Source organism: Sphaerodactylus townsendi, linkage group LG07, assembly GCF_021028975.2.
Source record: "Sphaerodactylus townsendi isolate TG3544 linkage group LG07, MPM_Stown_v2.3, whole genome shotgun sequence".
Taxonomy (NCBI): Eukaryota; Metazoa; Chordata; class Lepidosauria; order Squamata; family Sphaerodactylidae; genus Sphaerodactylus; species Sphaerodactylus townsendi.
The window spans coordinates 17973224-17992347 of NC_059431.1; the positions used below are offsets into that span (position 1 = coordinate 17973224).

Here is a 19124-nt window from a genome sequence, read left to right on the forward strand (position 1 = left end):
CGTAGTGGCTAAGAGCAGGCGTACTCTAATCTGGAGGAACCGGGTTTGATTCCCTGCTCTGCTGCCTGAGCTGTGGAGGCTTATCTGAGGAATTCAGATTAGCCTGAACACTCCAACACACACCAGCTGGGGGACCTTGGGCTAGTCACAGTTCTTCTGAGCTCTCTCAGCCCCACCTACCTCACAGGGTGTTTGTTGGGGGGGGGGAAGGGAAAGGAGTTTATAAGCCCCTTTGATCTCCTACAGGAGAGAAAGGGGGGATATAAATCCACCTCTTCTTCTTCATCATCTTCGAAGAAAATAAACGTAGCCCTGTAACTATTCTTCCTCACACTGAAACTATTATTGTTTACCTTCCCAAGTGAAATTTGTTCATGCAATAACAGTGATCATCACAATGGGTTTAGGAATGAGCTGGGTGGTGCACAACATATTAATCTATACAGTAGAGCATAACATAAAACATAACAAAATACAACTATAATATCAAATATATGGCTCTATTTGGATTAAAAAACCCATTAAAACACAGCGTTCCAGTATACCATCTCGCGTCTGTCAACTAAAACCCTCCCAAAAGGGGAACGGTAGGTCCCTCAGAAGTCATGGGGACCTTCAGAAGAGGAGACCACCAGAAATGGGGGGGGGGGCGGCATGAATGTATACATGAATAACATATAACAGACAGAACAGAGATCCCAAAATATACACGGACAATAATGAGTTTCTGTATAAACAATATCCCTTCAGTGAAAATCCCTTCAGTGAAAATCCCTTGTAAATCAGTAGTAAGCAGCAAGCAGACCTCCAGTAATTAAGTCAACTGAGGTGAAATGAATGCTTGTCCTTCAACAAAAACACTGTATCATACAAACAGTATGCTGATTGTTGCTCTGATGATGGAGGCGTGAAGTGCTCCAGTTGCCAGATCTCATGTGGATACCATTCCCCAGGAATTCCTCAATCTGGAGTTGGCAGTTCTATACCCACTGCAGGTCACTTTAAGCATCCGCCCATCTTAGGAGCAGCAGTGGCGTAGGAGGTTAAGAGCTCGTGTATCTAATCTGGAGGAACCGGGTTTGATTCCCCGCTCTGCCGCCTGAGCTGTGGAGGCTTATCTGGGGAATTCAGATTAGCCTGTGCACTCCCACACACGCCAGCTGGGTGACCTTGGGCTAGTCACAGCTTCTCGGAGCTCTCTCAGCCCCACCTACCTCACAGGGTGTTTGTTGTGAGGGGGGAAGGGCAAGGAGATTGTAAGCCCCTTTGAGTCTCCTGCAGGGGAGAAAGGGGGGATATAAATCCAAACTCTTCTTCTTCTTCTTCTTCACTTACCACTTTTCACACTTCTACAAGTTCCAAAATGACCTTTATAGGTGCTGCACTGTGTTAACTCACAGGTGCCTTTGGGATGAGGCAGAAATATTGTAGCGAACAGTCAACATTACATCTGTAAAATCTGACTAGGTGGTTATCACTCGCCGTGGTCCTCACCCTTTCTAAGCGTTTCTCGGGTCACTTCCACCTCCCGGTTGATGCGATTCTGCTCCGGTTCGACCGCGGGCTGAGTTTCCAATTCGTCCTCCGTTTCATCGTCACTATATGGCATCACCTCATCATTGGGCTGGGAATCCTCATCGAAGGTGGTCTCTGAATCTCTTTCCGAAATCATCCTGCAAGCCGTTTCTGAAGGCAGAAAAGAAAATTTCAGTCCAGGTGTGGCAAGAGACATAACAGGGTGCCTGCCTGTCTAGTTCTCAGATGTCTCTGAGTGCCAAAAATACAAGTACAAACAAAGTTCACAGAGCAGCATTTTAACCACATTTGTAACTTTCTGAACCTTAAGCCTACAGAGGAGGGGCAATGATTTTCAAAACTTAATGATGTTACAAACTTCTTCTCACCTTGAGTCCTTTGCTGTAGACCCTTAGAACATTGCAGAGGACTCGGAAGTGAGTTTGGGGGCACACAGTCAGTTCTGGCATTGGGTGTTGTGGGTTTTCCAGGCTGTGTGGCCATGATCCGGTAACTTTTGCTCCTAACAGTTCACCTGCATTGATTGCTGCCATCTCCAGAGGAATGCCACGGTAGGACACATTTCTCTCTGTACCGCTCCTCTGAAAATGCCAGCCATAGATGCCAGCAAAACAATAGGAGCAAAATCTATACATCCCATAACAGCCTGTTGATTCCAGCTATGAAAGCCTGCGACAATACGCTGTAATGAACGTAATGAAGGTATAGGAGGGGCAAGATTGCCTGATCCCTGAAGCCCCTTCCGCACATGCAGAATAATGCACTTTCAATCCACTTTCACAACTGCCTGCAAGAGGATTTTGCTATTCCGTGCAGTAAAATCCAGCTGCAAAGTGCATTGAAAGTGGATTGAAAGTGCATTACTCTGCATGTGCGGAAGGGGCATAGGTGCCAGTTTTTTCTCGAAAATATTGCTGGTGTTTGGCCCTGCATTAAGGTGGAATCCTGAGTTATGTGTAGTTTGGTCTTTGAGGGGCTCTGTTATCAGAGAAAGCAGCAGCGAGTATTTTGCAGCTGCACAGAGGACCAGAAGATGGGCAGCGCAGCCTTGAACCCTTCCCTCAGCAGCGATTTCCTGCTCAAACAGAGAGCAGCTTTTCTCCAGATCAAACAGGCAAGCAAACTTTATTCCACTGAATGGTGGGAGGAGGGGCTGAGCAAACAAGATAGATATATGTATAGATATAGACATGGACTGTATATACCAGTGATGGTGAACCTTTTTGAGACCAAGTGCCCAAACTGCAACCCAAAACCCACTTATGTATTGCAAAGTGCCAATACGGCAATTTAACCTGAATACTGAGGTTTTAGTTAAGAAAAAATGGTTGGCTCTGGCGTGCGTTACTCGGGAGTACGTTTGGTGGTAGTTGTTGGCTTTGCTTTGAAGCAACCATGCAACTCTTCGAACGGGTGAATCACGACCCTAGGAGGGTTTACTCAGAAGCAAGCCCCATTGCCAGCAACCGAGCTTATTCCCAGGTAAAGGATCGCGCTTTAGTTCTTTGCATGAAAATCAATGGGGTTTAACAGCGCTTAACAGGGTTACCTACACTGCTTCCCCAAAACTAGGTCTTAGGTTTAATGCTAATAATCGAGCACAGCAGCCCAGGCCAGCCTAGATGTGTGTGGGGGGAGTGATTTTCCACCCCCCACATGATGAACTCTGTTTGTGCGTGCCCACAGAGAGGGCTCTGAGTGCCACCTCTGGCACCTGTGCCATAGGTTCACCATCACTGGTATATACCAAACTCAAAAATACAGCAATCGGCTGCTACATAAATAGAGGCGACCACAGTCTCTCTCTAGAATATTTGAATTTTAAAGGCACCCAACCTCTCTCTCTTCCCAAGTCTCAATCTGTGATAAAAGAAGTCCGGGGGGGGGGGATCACCCAGGGAGTGGCCCAGTTAATGCCTAACAGGATAGTAAAACCGTTAGCCACTCCTCAACCAACATTTCGACATGTCTTTACCACCGGATATTCGCAAAGGATAGAAATCATGACCTTCAGTACTTCCTCCAAAATAAAAAAGTAAAGTCTTGCATCAGGGTAAACACAGTAATTGCATATCCCGCTGGCTCCTTTTCTGCCCCCACGTTTATATAGGTTGTGTGCAAGATAAGAAATCAGAAAACAGTAAAGAGAAACCTTGGTTTTCATTGCTTTCGGTTTTCACTGGTTTCGGTTTTTATCGATTTTTTTCAGTGAAAATTTTGTCCCGGTTTTCATTGATTTGCAGTGAGGTGCAGGGGTTTGTGGAGAAAAATCACCCGGACAAAGCTGTTGCAGGCCGTGTCTGCAACTTATTTAACGACAATGTTTTGCCCCATTTCAGACAAATCTTAAGGAGGCGTCAAACAGACCTCTTTGGACAGCTTTCTGGTGTGACATTGGTCCACTGGCTCTGAAGCTGGTCTTAGTGTTATTGTTTGTTACTGTTTTCAGCATTAAACACTATGTTTAATCACCAAAAATGAGTTTGGGGTATGTTTTTTGGAGTGCCTAGAACGGATTAACTGGATTTACATTGATTCCTATGGTAAAGTTTGCCTTGGTTTTCATCGGTTTCGGTTTTCATCGATTCTTTTCAGATGGATTACCAACGAAAACTGAGGTTCCGCTGTAATGCAAAATGCCTGATGTGCAACTCCGCACAAGAACAGGAAAATAATTGGAAGTGGAGGAGCACCAGGTCTGGTCTAGGTAAGCAGCATGTCAAGGCAGAGATGGAGAGATGCCACCTTGATCACCTTCAGGCATAGACCAGGTCTCAATTTATTCATATCTCTTTAACTGGCTTTCTCTCTCTAATCCTGGTTAGAAGATATATGGGGAGAAGAAGAGAAGAGAAGAGTTTGGATTTATATCCCCCCTTTCTCTCCTGCAGGAGACTTACAAGGAAGGAAGGAAGGAAGACTGTACTTCCTGGACGGACAGCCCACCCACTACACAAGTTCGGCACAGTTTCCAAAAGGGCTCTCTTCATTGGATTCGATTCCCAGCCTAAATATGACAAACATTCTGGTCTTCACATTCCAGCTTTCTTCTCCATGAAGAGGGTTACCAATCTCCAGGTGGGGCCTGGAGATCTTCAGAATGACAACTGATCTCTAGGTGGAGATCAGTTCCCCTGGAGACTCAAACGTCCCTTCCACACATGCGGAATAATGCACTTTCAATCTACTTTCAATGCACTTTGCAGCTGGGCGGGGTAGCAAAATTCACTTGCAAACAATTGTGAAAGTGGACTGAAAGTGCATTGTTCTGCATGTGTGGAAGGGACCATAGCAGAATCCACTTGCAAACAATTGTGAAAGTGGATTGAAAGTGCATTGTTCTGCATGTGTGGAAGGGGCCATAGCAGAATTCACTTGCAAACAATTGTGAAAGTGGACTGAAAGTGCATTGTTCTGCATGTGTGGAAGAGGCCATGGCAGAATCCACTTGCAAACGATTGTGAAAGTGGATTGAAAGTGCATTGTTCTGCATGTGTGGAAGGGGCCAAAGCCATTACACTTTGCTGTGGTCCCTATTTTTCCCAATCTGTGCCCTTCCCAGGCTTTACCACTAAATCTCCAGGAATGCCCCAAGCTATAACTGGCAACGCTACTCATGAGGGTGCCCTTTAACATATTCTTTCCTATATATGTATATGAATAGTCAATCTCATCCCAACAGTCCCGCTCAAAACACTGTTAAGAAGATACACCTTCATTCGCAGCACAGAATGTTCCATCTCAAAGCACACCAAATAGTTAGCTGAGGATATCCCAATCCCAAGTGAGTGAGCCCTTCACTGTCTATGAACATCTTCTTTGTAGTTAATAGTGCCCTAGAGATATACATTGCAATTAAATATGTTCCAGAAATACTGACAGCGTCCCAGGGCAGGAGAGTTTTCAATTGCACAGCCAAGTCAAGGCAATTTCATATCGAGTGCAATAAAATCTAACCAGGGTTGATTTGTCAATGGGCCTATTTTTTAAAAACTGTCTGCTCAAACTGTTTAAACTTTTTTAAAACTGTCAAACTAATAGGATTGCCAACCTCCAGGTGGGGGCTGGAGGTTTTCTAGAACGCCAGCTGGGTTATACAGATCAATCCTCCCCCCCCCGAGAAAATGGTCTCTGGAAGGTGTACTATATGGCATGAAACACCAATGAAGTCTGTCCCCCCCCCAAATCCTGCCCTTCTTAGACTTTATCCTCAAAATCTCTGGGTATTCCTCAATCCAGACCTGATAACCCTTCTTCTTAAAGAGTCTATTGCTTCAGCTCTGGAAATGTATTCTGTAAATGCCCACCTAAACAATTAAGTTTTGCCAACTACAAAGCATTGCATCTACTTGAAAACTCCTATGTTTGCATACTAAATAATGACTATGACAAATGGAAGGAAGCAGTAGGGAAAACAAGAGACCTCGAAGTAAAATACAGGAAAGTAAAAATAGTCCTTATGTCTGCCCTTCTCAAACATCCAAAAAAGGGTTACCAACAGGTAGACAGACAGTGGTGTAGCACTAACCGGGCAGCACCGCGGCGGGGGCGCAGGGCGCACACGTTCCCCGGGCACAGTTCCCCCTTGTTTTGCCCTTGTAGACAGGGGCTTAAAAGTCTCCTGGAATTACAAGCAATCTCCAGAATATAGCTATCAGTTCCTCTGGAATAAATGGAAGCTTTGGAGGGTCAATTCTACGGTATTATCTCCCCAAATTTTGTCTCTAATACTTTGGTAATCAGACCAAACTGAAGAAACCCTGAGATCAAACCATACCGGAGTTTGGTCAGCCCCCCAAAAGTCTTTTTGTATCCCTATGATTGCTGTGCCTTTAAAATTCAAATATTCTACAGAGAGACTGTGGTCCTCTCTTTTTATGTAGTAGCCGATTGTTTTATTTTTGAGTTTATATACAGGCCTTGAGCTGTATTTTTGTGTGTGTGTAAATTATTCAAGATTAGAGAATCTGTACCATGGGAATACTTCTGTGTATTTTGAAATAATTGTGCATGTTTGAGGACAGCAACATTATATTTGATTTTGTGGACTGAAATGTGGGGGGTTTTGTGCCTTGAAGACTTTTCAAGGCAAAAACCGCTTGTGCTTGGCTTCCAGAATCTTGTTTGCCATTGGACTAATTATGCCTGACTCTCAGCGTCTTGTTTAGAATGAGATTAGAATATTAAGAGAAGTTTGTCTTGAACTGAGATGTGCTTTTCTTCCTGTGTTCTGAGTTCTATGGTGATTTGAATGCTTTGCATAATAAGTGATTGTTGTTTTTAATTGCACTGTAAAACTGTTACCTCCATTAGGGAACAGGATGAGCTACCCCCTCCCGTTTGGAGAGTTACAGAAATTGACAGGAGACAAGGGATCTTAAAGGAGCTAGTAAGTTTATTAAGGATGGTAGGGGTTGCAGAAGCACCCGGGAGGGAGACTCAACTTTAGCTTCTGAAACCATCTCTTTTATAGGAAAACTCCACGTGAAGAGTCATCAAATTCCCACACATCACAGGATCCCTGACATCTTAGAGATGGGGTGGTATACCACCACCCAGAGCCCTCCGGGAATGGGGCGGTATACCAAATTGAATGAATGAATGAATGAATGAATGAATGAATGAATGAATGAATGAATGAATGAATGAATAAGAATAACTTACAAAAAGACTTAATGTCCTTCAGTTGCCAGAGTTTTACAGATATATATTATTTTTGGAATCTTGACAGATTAACGATTCTTTGATTGAAAGATGTTTTCTTTTGTACTTCTCATAAGCACGTTACAGATCAATCATCTCTTTACTACGGACACATTAGTACATTCCATCAAACCCAAGGTTAATTATAAGGAAAACATAATAGCAGGTACTTTCCCATTTCATTAAGACGTTTTCTTCCAGACACTTATTAACTTTTGACATTGTTTCAGGGTTCTGGTCTTTGCGAGCTTAAATATAATGGCAGAACAAAGAAACTAAAAAAAGAAATATTGATAAGCCCAAAACAAAATGCAACCTTCATCTTCTCCTAAATGCTAATGATACATATACCTCTAAACCAGTGGTGGCGAACCTATGGCACGGGTGCCAGAGGGGGCACTCAGACCCCTCTTTGTGGGCACGCGAGCTGTCACCCCAGTTTGGGCACTCGGCAGTGATATAGCAAGGGGCGCGCGATGTACTGGGCGCACGCCCCTGCGGGGGCGTGGCGAGGGTGTTTTGGGGGTGGGGGTGTTTCAGGACATTCCGGGGGCAGCAGCAGCAGGAGGAGGAGTTTGGATTTATATTCCCCCCTGCGGTGGTGGGATTCAAATGATTTAACAACCAGGTTCTGGTGGTGGGATTCAAATAATTTAACAACTGGTTGTTTACAAGCACAATTTTATCAACCGGTTCTGCAGAAATGGTGCGAACCTGCTGAATCCCACCACTGCCCCTTTCTCTCCTGTAACGAGACTCAAAGGGACTCCTTTCCCTTTCCTTCCTCTCCCCACAATAAACACCCTGTGAGGTGGGTGGGGCTGAGAGAACTCCAAAGGATTGTGACTAGCCCAAGGTCACCCAGCTGCCATGTGTTGGAGTGCACAAGCTAATCTAGTTCACTAGATAAGCCTCCACAGCTCAAGTGGAAGAGCAGGGAATCAAACCCAGTTCTCCAGATTAGAGTGCACCTGCTCTTAACCACTACACCCCGCTGGCTCACCTGCTCTTACCCACTACACTATATTAACTCTGGCTAGCACTGCCAATTCTGTGTGGAAAAATTCCTGGAGATTTGCTGGTGGAGTTTATGGAAAGATGTAGGTTTGGGGCAGGCGGGAGCTTGAGGAAGATGTAATGCTCCAGAGTTCATCCTCTAAAACTGCTATTTCTTCTAAGGAAACCTGTGCCATCTGGATACCAGTGGAAATCCCAAGAGAAGTCCATTTGAAGGCTGCCAGCCCTAATACTAGTGCTTTCTCTAAGACCAATCCCCCAGTGTCCCAGGAGTCATTTCAGGGACCAAAGGACATCAAGCAGACTGAGCCACAACAGTGACGTGTTCTTAAAAGTTAGCTTACATGTGTCAGGGAGCCGCAGGCCAGTCACAAGGCCCTAACACATATGCACACAGGTTGAAGAGGACACATGGATGTCCTTCACAGGTTTCCGCAGGGACGACTAGTGTTAACAGAAGCACACCTGCTGCAGAGCAAACACAAGTTAAGTATGTAAATGGACTGGATTGATTGTAACAACTGAAATGTTTGCCTATGGTAGGAAAGCCCTGCCAGAACAAACCCAACACAACAGCTCTTCCCAGAATTAGAAGCAATGTTTACAATCTATTACTTGTGCTTTTTGACGCCGCTCTTCCAGATGGATAAATTAAGCAGTTTGCAACAGCAAAAGAAGTTATTCGGGGTGTCGTCCAAATCAGGATATATGGGGGACAAACTACATAGCAGAGAGGTCATAAAAAGGAAAATGTAGTCCCTCAGTATAAGCAGGGGGTCATTTAACCCAGGTGCCATATGCCTGGGTCATGTGGGGGTGCATTTTGGACCTACTTTCTCCCCACACATTTTTTACAATGACTATGCTTCTGAAATAAGGATGCATGTCTGTGCAGACACCTGCTATTGTAGTTTATACGATCTATTGCAAACAAATTAAAAATCCCGATTTAAATTAGAGCCAATGCTTGGCCCTAGGATACAAGAATTTAATAGTATGCACCCTATTTATGCCTAATAAAGGTTTACTGTACTGTACAGTATGCACTCTAATGGAACTATTCTCTTAACCTTGCAATCACAGTTAAGATGAGTAGCAGGTTACCTCTCCAGGAGAAAAGAGTGTTTAATGAGCTGAATGCTTGGGAGACCACCCATGGTTCATTCAGCAGTGAATGAACCACGGTTCATTGGAGCAGCAGTGGAATAGTGGTAAAAGAGTAGGTGCACTCTAATCTGGAGGAACCAGGTTTGATTCCCCACTCTGCCGCTTGAGCTGTGGAGGCTTATCTGGGGAATTCAGATTAGCCTATGCCAGTGGTGGCGAACCTTTGGCACTCCAGATGTTATGGACTACAATTCCCATCAGTCCCTTCCAGCATGGCCAATTGGCCATGCTGGTAGGGGCTGATGGGAATTGTAGTCCATAACATCTGGAGTGCCAAAGGTTCGCCACCACGGGCCTATGCACTCCCACACATGCCAGCTGGGTGACCTTGGGCTCGTCACAGTTCTTCTGAGCTCTCTCAGCCCCACCCACCTCACAGGGTGTTTGTTGTGGGGGACAAAGGGAAAGGAGATTGTAAGCCCCTTTGAGTCTCCTACAGGAGAGAAAGGGGGGATATAAATCCAAACTCTCTTCTTCTTCTTTGTAAGTCCCGGCCTGACCCATCTCACAGGATAAAATACGGAATGGCCTCATTTACCATGTCTTTTTGAGGCAAGGAAGAATTATAAAAGTAGCAACACCATAGTTCTGCAGACACTGTTCTTTCTATTCTGCAAGGCCATAAATTGTAAAAACTACTATACCCTGTTCCTCATAAAGATGATAGTAGATGGTATATTTCTCCGCCACAGTACAAAGCCTGCCGGACCTTCTTTGTTGCAGAATGCTCCGCCTCGGTCCTAGTGCCTACCTAGCCCTGCTCCCCACATCTGTTTGATAGTGCAAAAATAAAAATACATTTTGGCATAAGTGTATCAAAGGACTGTGTTCAATAATGCACAAAGTAAAGGTCAGAAAAGCTATGACTAAAAATGAATGATATTTCTCATATTCCAGGATTATATTCTAAGTTTTAAGGTGGAAGAATACAACTTTCTCATCCGCTGCACCTCAACTGACCAAACTATCATCTTTATGTGAAACTGAGTATGGTAAGTCTTCACATGGGAAATAGTATATCTGTATCCTACACTTCCCTCTACATCCTAATCTGAGAATACAGTGTCTCTGCACATGCACAGGGTGGCTTCCTGTAACCTCTCAGTAACTGCAGCCAGCCTCTGGGTATATTTCCTGAGCTGAAATTCAAGGTCAAGGGACGGATTCCACCTAACCTTGAGTCCCCAACCTCTAAATAAATCACTAGAATTGCACAGATAAAACAGAAAAATATCCTGTATACAACTGAGAGCAGCCATACAGAACTACCTAGATAGGACAAAACTGCAACATCTGTGAACAGATGCAATTTTGATGGATGGTTGCGTCTTTCAATGCACCTCTTGTATAAGAACAGCTGCTGCCAATGCTGCCAGGGCAGAGTCAACAGTACCGGGCGTGGAAGAGTAAATAATAGATCTTTTGAGGTGTTATCACTACAAAGGTCCAGCCACTACATCAGAGAGTTCAAAGTACATTTGAAACTACACAAATCTGGAACCAGTTTTTAACTGTACAAACACGTGAAGCCGCCTAATACCAAATTAGATCACTTATCCGAGTGGAGCATTATGGTCTACTCCAGGGTCTCCAACAGGTAGCCCATGAGCTCCCCAGAGTGGGTGATACACCCTCTAGAAGACCCCAGAAAATAAAACAAAAAGGGGTTTTTTAAGCTTCTGTTTCAAGGGATCTTTCTCTGTGTGGTTTAGGCGACATCTTCATTTCTGGTGCTCTTCCTAGTCCACATTCTGAGACAGAACAAAGCTCGGCAACATGCCAGGGGGAGAGAGAGAGAGAAATAGCTCCGGATATTTTTTAATTACCAAAAGTTGACCTCTCGTGGAAGTAAAGGTTAGTAGCTCCATTGGCAGCAACTCCCTAAGGTCTCAAGAAGAGTTTTCTTCTGACCTGGATATAATGGCTTAAAGAACTTCATTCTTATTTGTATCTGATGAAGTGAGCACTAACACACAAAAGTTTGTACCCTAGAAAGGTTTTTTGGTCTCTAAGGTGCTACTGTATTGTAATTTTGTTTTGCCACTACAGATGAACATGGCTACGCAGCTGAAACTATACTGAAGAAGTGGATCTTGAGAACAGGAGAGGCAATTCAAGGATTAGGGGAACATAATGCAATGGTAGCTAAAAGGAAGCCTCCAGTAACATTTAATCTTCCAAGAAGTACGCGCAAGATTTTGAAGATCATAATGATCCAGCACTAAGGTGAGCTGAATATGTACTTCTACGGTTCCTCTTATCCAATTAATCCTTCACAAAAGAACCGGTCAGTTGCAAAGCATATTAGAGACAGAACAGTTGTTGTGTCATTTTCAGGAATCTCAACCAAACAGCCTGGTGGAATATTATCCTTCATTAAAGTTGTAATAGTTGTTTTAATTGCTTAAAGATGTATTGATGGCTCCTGTAACAGGAGATTCGGCAGGGAAGAATCCAAATCACATAACCAGATATGCTTCCAAAATGTTAACAAGGGTTCAAAGTCGGTCATGCACAACTCGCTGACTTGTGTCCAGCCGAGTTCAAGAATCTCTTGGACCACCATTTGCAATCAAGGAAGGCAAAATAATATCCAGCTGAATATGCTCTAAACCAGGGGTCTGCAACCTGCGGCTCTCCAGATGTTCATGAACTACAATTCCCATCAGCCCCTGCCAGCATGGCCAATTGGCCATGCTGGCAGGGGCTGATGGGAATTGTCCCCCCCCCCCCCCACCCCCCCCCCCCCCCACCCCCCCCCCCCCCCACCCCCCCCCCCCCCCACCCCCCCCCCCCCCCACCCCCCCCCCCCCCCACCCCCCCCCCCCCCCACCCCCCCCCCCCCCCACCCCCCCCCCCCCCCACCCCCCCCCCCCCCCACCCCCCCCCCCCCCCACCCCCCCCCCCCCCCACCCCCCCCCCCCCCCACCCCCCCCCCCCCCCACCCCCCCCCCCCCCCACCCCCCCCCCCCCCCACCCCCCCCCCCCCCCACCCCCCCCCCCCCCCACCCCCCCCCCCCCCCACCCCCCCCCCCCCCCACCCCCCCCCCCCCCCACCCCCCCCCCCCCCCACCCCCCCCCCCCCCCACCCCCCCCCCCCCCCACCCCCCCCCCCCCCCACCCCCCCCCCCCCCCACCCCCCCCCCCCCCCACCCCCCCCCCCCCCCACCCCCCCCCCCCCCCACCCCCCCCCCCCCCCACCCCCCCCCCCCCCCACCCCCCCCCCCCCCCACCCCCCCCCCCCCCCACCCCCCCCCCCCCCCACCCCCCCCCCCCCCCACCCCCCCCCCCCCCCACCCCCCCCCCCCCCCACCCCCCCCCCCCCCCACCCCCCCCCCCCCCCACCCCCCCCCCCCCCCACCCCCCCCCCCCCCCACCCCCCCCCCCCCCCACCCCCCCCCCCCCCCACCCCCCCCCCCCCCCACCCCCCCCCCCCCCCACCCCCCCCCCCCCCCACCCCCCCCCCCCCCCACCCCCCCCCCCCCCCACCCCCCCCCCCCCCCACCCCCCCCCCCCCCCACCCCCCCCCCCCCCCACCCCCCCCCCCCCCCACCCCCCCCCCCCCCCACCCCCCCCCCCCCCCACCCCCCCCCCCCCCCACCCCCCCCCCCCCCCACCCCCCCCCCCCCCCACCCCCCCCCCCCCCCACCCCCCCCCCCCCCCACCCCCCCCCCCCCCCACCCCCCCCCCCCCCCACCCCCCCCCCCCCCCACCCCCCCCCCCCCCCACCCCCCCCCCCCCCCACCCCCCCCCCCCCCCACCCCCCCCCCCCCCCACCCCCCCCCCCCCCCACCCCCCCCCCCCCCCACCCCCCCCCCCCCCCACCCCCCCCCCCCCCCACCCCCCCCCCCCCCCACCCCCCCCCCCCCCCACCCCCCCCCCCCCCCACCCCCCCCCCCCCCCACCCCCCCCCCCCCCCACCCCCCCCCCCCCCCACCCCCCCCCCCCCCCACCCCCCCCCCCCCCCACCCCCCCCCCCCCCCACCCCCCCCCCCCCCCACCCCCCCCCCCCCCCACCCCCCCCCCCCCCCACCCCCCCCCCCCCCCACCCCCCCCCCCCCCCACCCCCCCCCCCCCCCACCCCCCCCCCCCCCCACCCCCCCCCCCCCCCACCCCCCCCCCCCCCCACCCCCCCCCCCCCCCACCCCCCCCCCCCCCCACCCCCCCCCCCCCCCACCCCCCCCCCCCCCCACCCCCCCCCCCCCCCACCCCCCCCCCCCCCCACCCCCCCCCCCCCCCACCCCCCCCCCCCCCCACCCCCCCCCCCCCCCACCCCCCCCCCCCCCCACCCCCCCCCCCCCCCACCCCCCCCCCCCCCCACCCCCCCCCCCCCCCACCCCCCCCCCCCCCCACCCCCCCCCCCCCCCACCCCCCCCCCCCCCCACCCCCCCCCCCCCCCACCCCCCCCCCCCCCCACCCCCCCCCCCCCCCACCCCCCCCCCCCCCCACCCCCCCCCCCCCCCACCCCCCCCCCCCCCCACCCCCCCCCCCCCCCACCCCCCCCCCCCCCCACCCCCCCCCCCCCCCACCCCCCCCCCCCCCCACCCCCCCCCCCCCCCACCCCCCCCCCCCCCCACCCCCCCCCCCCCCCACCCCCCCCCCCCCCCACCCCCCCCCCCCCCCACCCCCCCCCCCCCCCACCCCCCCCCCCCCCCACCCCCCCCCCCCCCCACCCCCCCCCCCCCCCACCCCCCCCCCCCCCCACCCCCCCCCCCCCCCACCCCCCCCCCCCCCCACCCCCCCCCCCCCCCACCCCCCCCCCCCCCCACCCCCCCCCCCCCCCACCCCCCCCCCCCCCCACCCCCCCCCCCCCCCACCCCCCCCCCCCCCCACCCCCCCCCCCCCCCACCCCCCCCCCCCCCCACCCCCCCCCCCCCCCACCCCCCCCCCCCCCCACCCCCCCCCCCCCCCACCCCCCCCCCCCCCCACCCCCCCCCCCCCCCACCCCCCCCCCCCCCCACCCCCCCCCCCCCCCACCCCCCCCCCCCCCCACCCCCCCCCCCCCCCACCCCCCCCCCCCCCCACCCCCCCCCCCCCCCACCCCCCCCCCCCCCCACCCCCCCCCCCCCCCACCCCCCCCCCCCCCCACCCCCCCCCCCCCCCACCCCCCCCCCCCCCCACCCCCCCCCCCCCCCACCCCCCCCCCCCCCCACCCCCCCCCCCCCCCACCCCCCCCCCCCCCCACCCCCCCCCCCCCCCACCCCCCCCCCCCCCCACCCCCCCCCCCCCCCACCCCCCCCCCCCCCCACCCCCCCCCCCCCCCACCCCCCCCCCCCCCCACCCCCCCCCCCCCCCACCCCCCCCCCCCCCCACCCCCCCCCCCCCCCACCCCCCCCCCCCCCCACCCCCCCCCCCCCCCACCCCCCCCCCCCCCCACCCCCCCCCCCCCCCACCCCCCCCCCCCCCCACCCCCCCCCCCCCCCACCCCCCCCCCCCCCCACCCCCCCCCCCCCCCACCCCCCCCCCCCCCCACCCCCCCCCCCCCCCACCCCCCCCCCCCCCCACCCCCCCCCCCCCCCACCCCCCCCCCCCCCCACCCCCCCCCCCCCCCACCCCCCCCCCCCCCCACCCCCCCCCCCCCCCACCCCCCCCCCCCCCCACCCCCCCCCCCCCCCACCCCCCCCCCCCCCCACCCCCCCCCCCCCCCACCCCCCCCCCCCCCCACCCCCCCCCCCCCCCACCCCCCCCCCCCCCCACCCCCCCCCCCCCCCACCCCCCCCCCCCCCCACCCCCCCCCCCCCCCACCCCCCCCCCCCCCCACCCCCCCCCCCCCCCACCCCCCCCCCCCCCCACCCCCCCCCCCCCCCACCCCCCCCCCCCCCCACCCCCCCCCCCCCCCACCCCCCCCCCCCCCCACCCCCCCCCCCCCCCACCCCCCCCCCCCCCCACCCCCCCCCCCCCCCACCCCCCCCCCCCCCCACCCCCCCCCCCCCCCACCCCCCCCCCCCCCCACCCCCCCCCCCCCCCACCCCCCCCCCCCCCCACCCCCCCCCCCCCCCACCCCCCCCCCCCCCCACCCCCCCCCCCCCCCACCCCCCCCCCCCCCCACCCCCCCCCCCCCCCACCCCCCCCCCCCCCCACCCCCCCCCCCCCCCACCCCCCCCCCCCCCCACCCCCCCCCCCCCCCACCCCCCCCCCCCCCCACCCCCCCCCCCCCCCACCCCCCCCCCCCCCCACCCCCCCCCCCCCCCACCCCCCCCCCCCCCCACCCCCCCCCCCCCCCACCCCCCCCCCCCCCCACCCCCCCCCCCCCCCACCCCCCCCCCCCCCCACCCCCCCCCCCCCCCACCCCCCCCCCCCCCCACCCCCCCCCCCCCCCACCCCCCCCCCCCCCCACCCCCCCCCCCCCCCACCCCCCCCCCCCCCCACCCCCCCCCCCCCCCACCCCCCCCCCCCCCCACCCCCCCCCCCCCCCACCCCCCCCCCCCCCCACCCCCCCCCCCCCCCACCCCCCCCCCCCCCCACCCCCCCCCCCCCCCACCCCCCCCCCCCCCCACCCCCCCCCCCCCCCACCCCCCCCCCCCCCCACCCCCCCCCCCCCCCACCCCCCCCCCCCCCCACCCCCCCCCCCCCCCACCCCCCCCCCCCCCCACCCCCCCCCCCCCCCACCCCCCCCCCCCCCCACCCCCCCCCCCCCCCACCCCCCCCCCCCCCCACCCCCCCCCCCCCCCACCCCCCCCCCCCCCCACCCCCCCCCCCCCCCACCCCCCCCCCCCCCCACCCCCCCCCCCCCCCACCCCCCCCCCCCCCCACCCCCCCCCCCCCCCACCCCCCCCCCCCCCCACCCCCCCCCCCCCCCACCCCCCCCCCCCCCCACCCCCCCCCCCCCCCACCCCCCCCCCCCCCCACCCCCCCCCCCCCCCACCCCCCCCCCCCCCCACCCCCCCCCCCCCCCACCCCCCCCCCCCCCCACCCCCCCCCCCCCCCACCCCCCCCCCCCCCCACCCCCCCCCCCCCCCACCCCCCCCCCCCCCCACCCCCCCCCCCCCCCACCCCCCCCCCCCCCCACCCCCCCCCCCCCCCACCCCCCCCCCCCCCCACCCCCCCCCCCCCCCACCCCCCCCCCCCCCCACCCCCCCCCCCCCCCACCCCCCCCCCCCCCCACCCCCCCCCCCCCCCACCCCCCCCCCCCCCCACCCCCCCCCCCCCCCACCCCCCCCCCCCCCCACCCCCCCCCCCCCCCACCCCCCCCCCCCCCCACCCCCCCCCCCCCCCACCCCCCCCCCCCCCCACCCCCCCCCCCCCCCACCCCCCCCCCCCCCCACCCCCCCCCCCCCCCACCCCCCCCCCCCCCCACCCCCCCCCCCCCCCACCCCCCCCCCCCCCCACCCCCCCCCCCCCCCACCCCCCCCCCCCCCCACCCCCCCCCCCCCCCACCCCCCCCCCCCCCCACCCCCCCCCCCCCCCACCCCCCCCCCCCCCCACCCCCCCCCCCCCCCACCCCCCCCCCCCCCCACCCCCCCCCCCCCCCACCCCCCCCCCCCCCCACCCCCCCCCCCCCCCACCCCCCCCCCCCCCCACCCCCCCCCCCCCCCACCCCCCCCCCCCCCCACCCCCCCCCCCCCCCACCCCCCCCCCCCCCCACCCCCCCCCCCCCCCACCCCCCCCCCCCCCCACCCCCCCCCCCCCCCACCCCCCCCCCCCCCCACCCCCCCCCCCCCCCACCCCCCCCCCCCCCCACCCCCCCCCCCCCCCACCCCCCCCCCCCCCCACCCCCCCCCCCCCCCACCCCCCCCCCCCCCCACCCCCCCCCCCCCCCACCCCCCCCCCCCCCCACCCCCCCCCCCCCCCACCCCCCCCCCCCCCCACCCCCCCCCCCCCCCACCCCCCCCCCCCCCCACCCCCCCCCCCCCCCACCCCCCCCCCCCCCCACCCCCCCCCCCCCCCACCCCCCCCCCCCCCCACCCCCCCCCCCCCCCACCCCCCCCCCCCCCCACCCCCCCCCCCCCCCACCCCCCCCCCCCCCCACCCCCCCCCCCCCCCACCCCCCCCCCCCCCCACCCCCCCCCCCCCCCACCCCCCCCCCCCCCCACCCCCCCCCCCCCCCACCCCCCCCCCCCCCCACCCCCCCCCCCCCCCACCCCCCCCCCCCCCCACCCCCCCCCCCCCCCACCCCCCCCCCCCCCCACCCCCCCCCCCCCCCACCCCCCCCCCCCCCCACCCCCCCCCCCCCCCACCCCCCCCCCCCCCCACCCCCCCCCCCCCCCACCCCCCCCCCCCCCCACCCCCCCCCCCCCCCACCCCCCCCCCCCCCCACCCCCCCCCCCCCCCACCCCCCCCCCCCCCCACCCCCCCCCCCCCCCACCCCCCCCCCCCCCCACCCCCCCCCCCCCCCACCCCCCCCCCCCCCCACCCCCCCCCCCCCCCACCCCCCCCCCCCCCCACCCCCCCCCCCCCCCACCCCCCCCCCCCCCCACCCCCCCCCCCCCCCACCCCCCCCCCCCCCCACCCCCCCCCCCCCCCACCCCCCCCCCCCCCCACCCCCCCCCCCCCCCACCCCCCCCCCCCCCCACCCCCCCCCCCCCCCACCCCCCCCCCCCCCCACCCCCCCCCCCCCCCACCCCCCCCCCCCCCCACCCCCCCCCCCCCCCACCCCCCCCCCCCCCCACCCCCCCCCCCCCCCACCCCCCCCCCCCCCCACCCCCCCCCCCCCCCACCCCCCCCCCCCCCCACCCCCCCCCCCCCCCACCCCCCCCCCCCCCCACCCCCCCCCCCCCCCACCCCCCCCCCCCCCCACCCCCCCCCCCCCCCACCCCCCCCCCCCCCCACCCCCCCCCCCCCCCACCCCCCCCCCCCCCCACCCCCCCCCCCCCCCACCCCCCCCCCCCCCCACCCCCCCCCCCCCCCACCCCCCCCCCCCCCCACCCCCCCCCCCCCCCACCCCCCCCCCCCCCCACCCCCCCCCCCCCCCACCCCCCCCCCCCCCCACCCCCCCCCCCCCCCACCCCCCCCCCCCCCCACCCCCCCCCCCCCCCACCCCCCCCCCCCCCCACCCCCCCCCCCCCCCACCCCCCCCCCCCCCCACCCCCCCCCCCCCCCACCCCCCCCCCCCCCCACCCCCCCCCCCCCCCACCCCCCCCCCCCCCCACCCCCCCCCCCCCCCACCCCCCCCCCCCCCCACCCCCCCCCCCCCCCACCCCCCCCCCCCCCCACCCCCCCCCCCCCCCACCCCCCCCCCCCCCCACCCCCCCCCCCCCCCACCCCCCCCCCCCCCCACCCCCCCCCCCCCCCACCCCCCCCCCCCCCCACCCCCCCCCCCCCCCACCCCCCCCCCCCCCCACCCCCCCCCCCCCCCACCCCCCCCCCCCCCCACCCCCCCCCCCCCCCACCCCCCCCCCCCCCCACCCCCCCCCCCCCCCACCCCCCCCCCCCCCCACCCCCCCCCCCCCCCACCCCCCCCCCCCCCCACCCCCCCCCCCCCCCACCCCCCCCCCCCCCCACCCCCCCCCCCCCCCACCCCCCCCCCCCCCCACCCCCCCCCCCCCCCACCCCCCCCCCCCCCCACCCCCCCCCCCCCCCACCCCCCCCCCCCCCCACCCCCCCCCCCCCCCACCCCCCCCCCCCCCCACCCCCCCCCCCCCCCACCCCCCCCCCCCCCCACCCCCCCCCCCCCCCACCCCCCCCCCCCCCCACCCCCCCCCCCCCCCACCCCCCCCCCCCCCCACCCCCCCCCCCCCCCACCCCCCCCCCCCCCCACCCCC

The 19124-nt window shown here is 62.3% G+C and overlaps 1 protein-coding gene across 1 annotated transcript in view; it reads right to left on the bottom strand.

Moving 5' to 3' along the window:
• The window catches only part of ATP8B1 (ATPase phospholipid transporting 8B1), an 83267-nt gene that overhangs the window by 41817 nt on the left and 22326 nt on the right, over positions 1-19124 (bottom strand). The window contains exon 2 of the mRNA XM_048503017.1: positions 1495-1686. Coding sequence (XP_048358974.1) covers positions 1495-1672 — 178 coding nt within the window. The 5' untranslated portion in view covers positions 1673-1686. The remainder of the gene's footprint in view (positions 1-1494; positions 1687-19124) is intronic.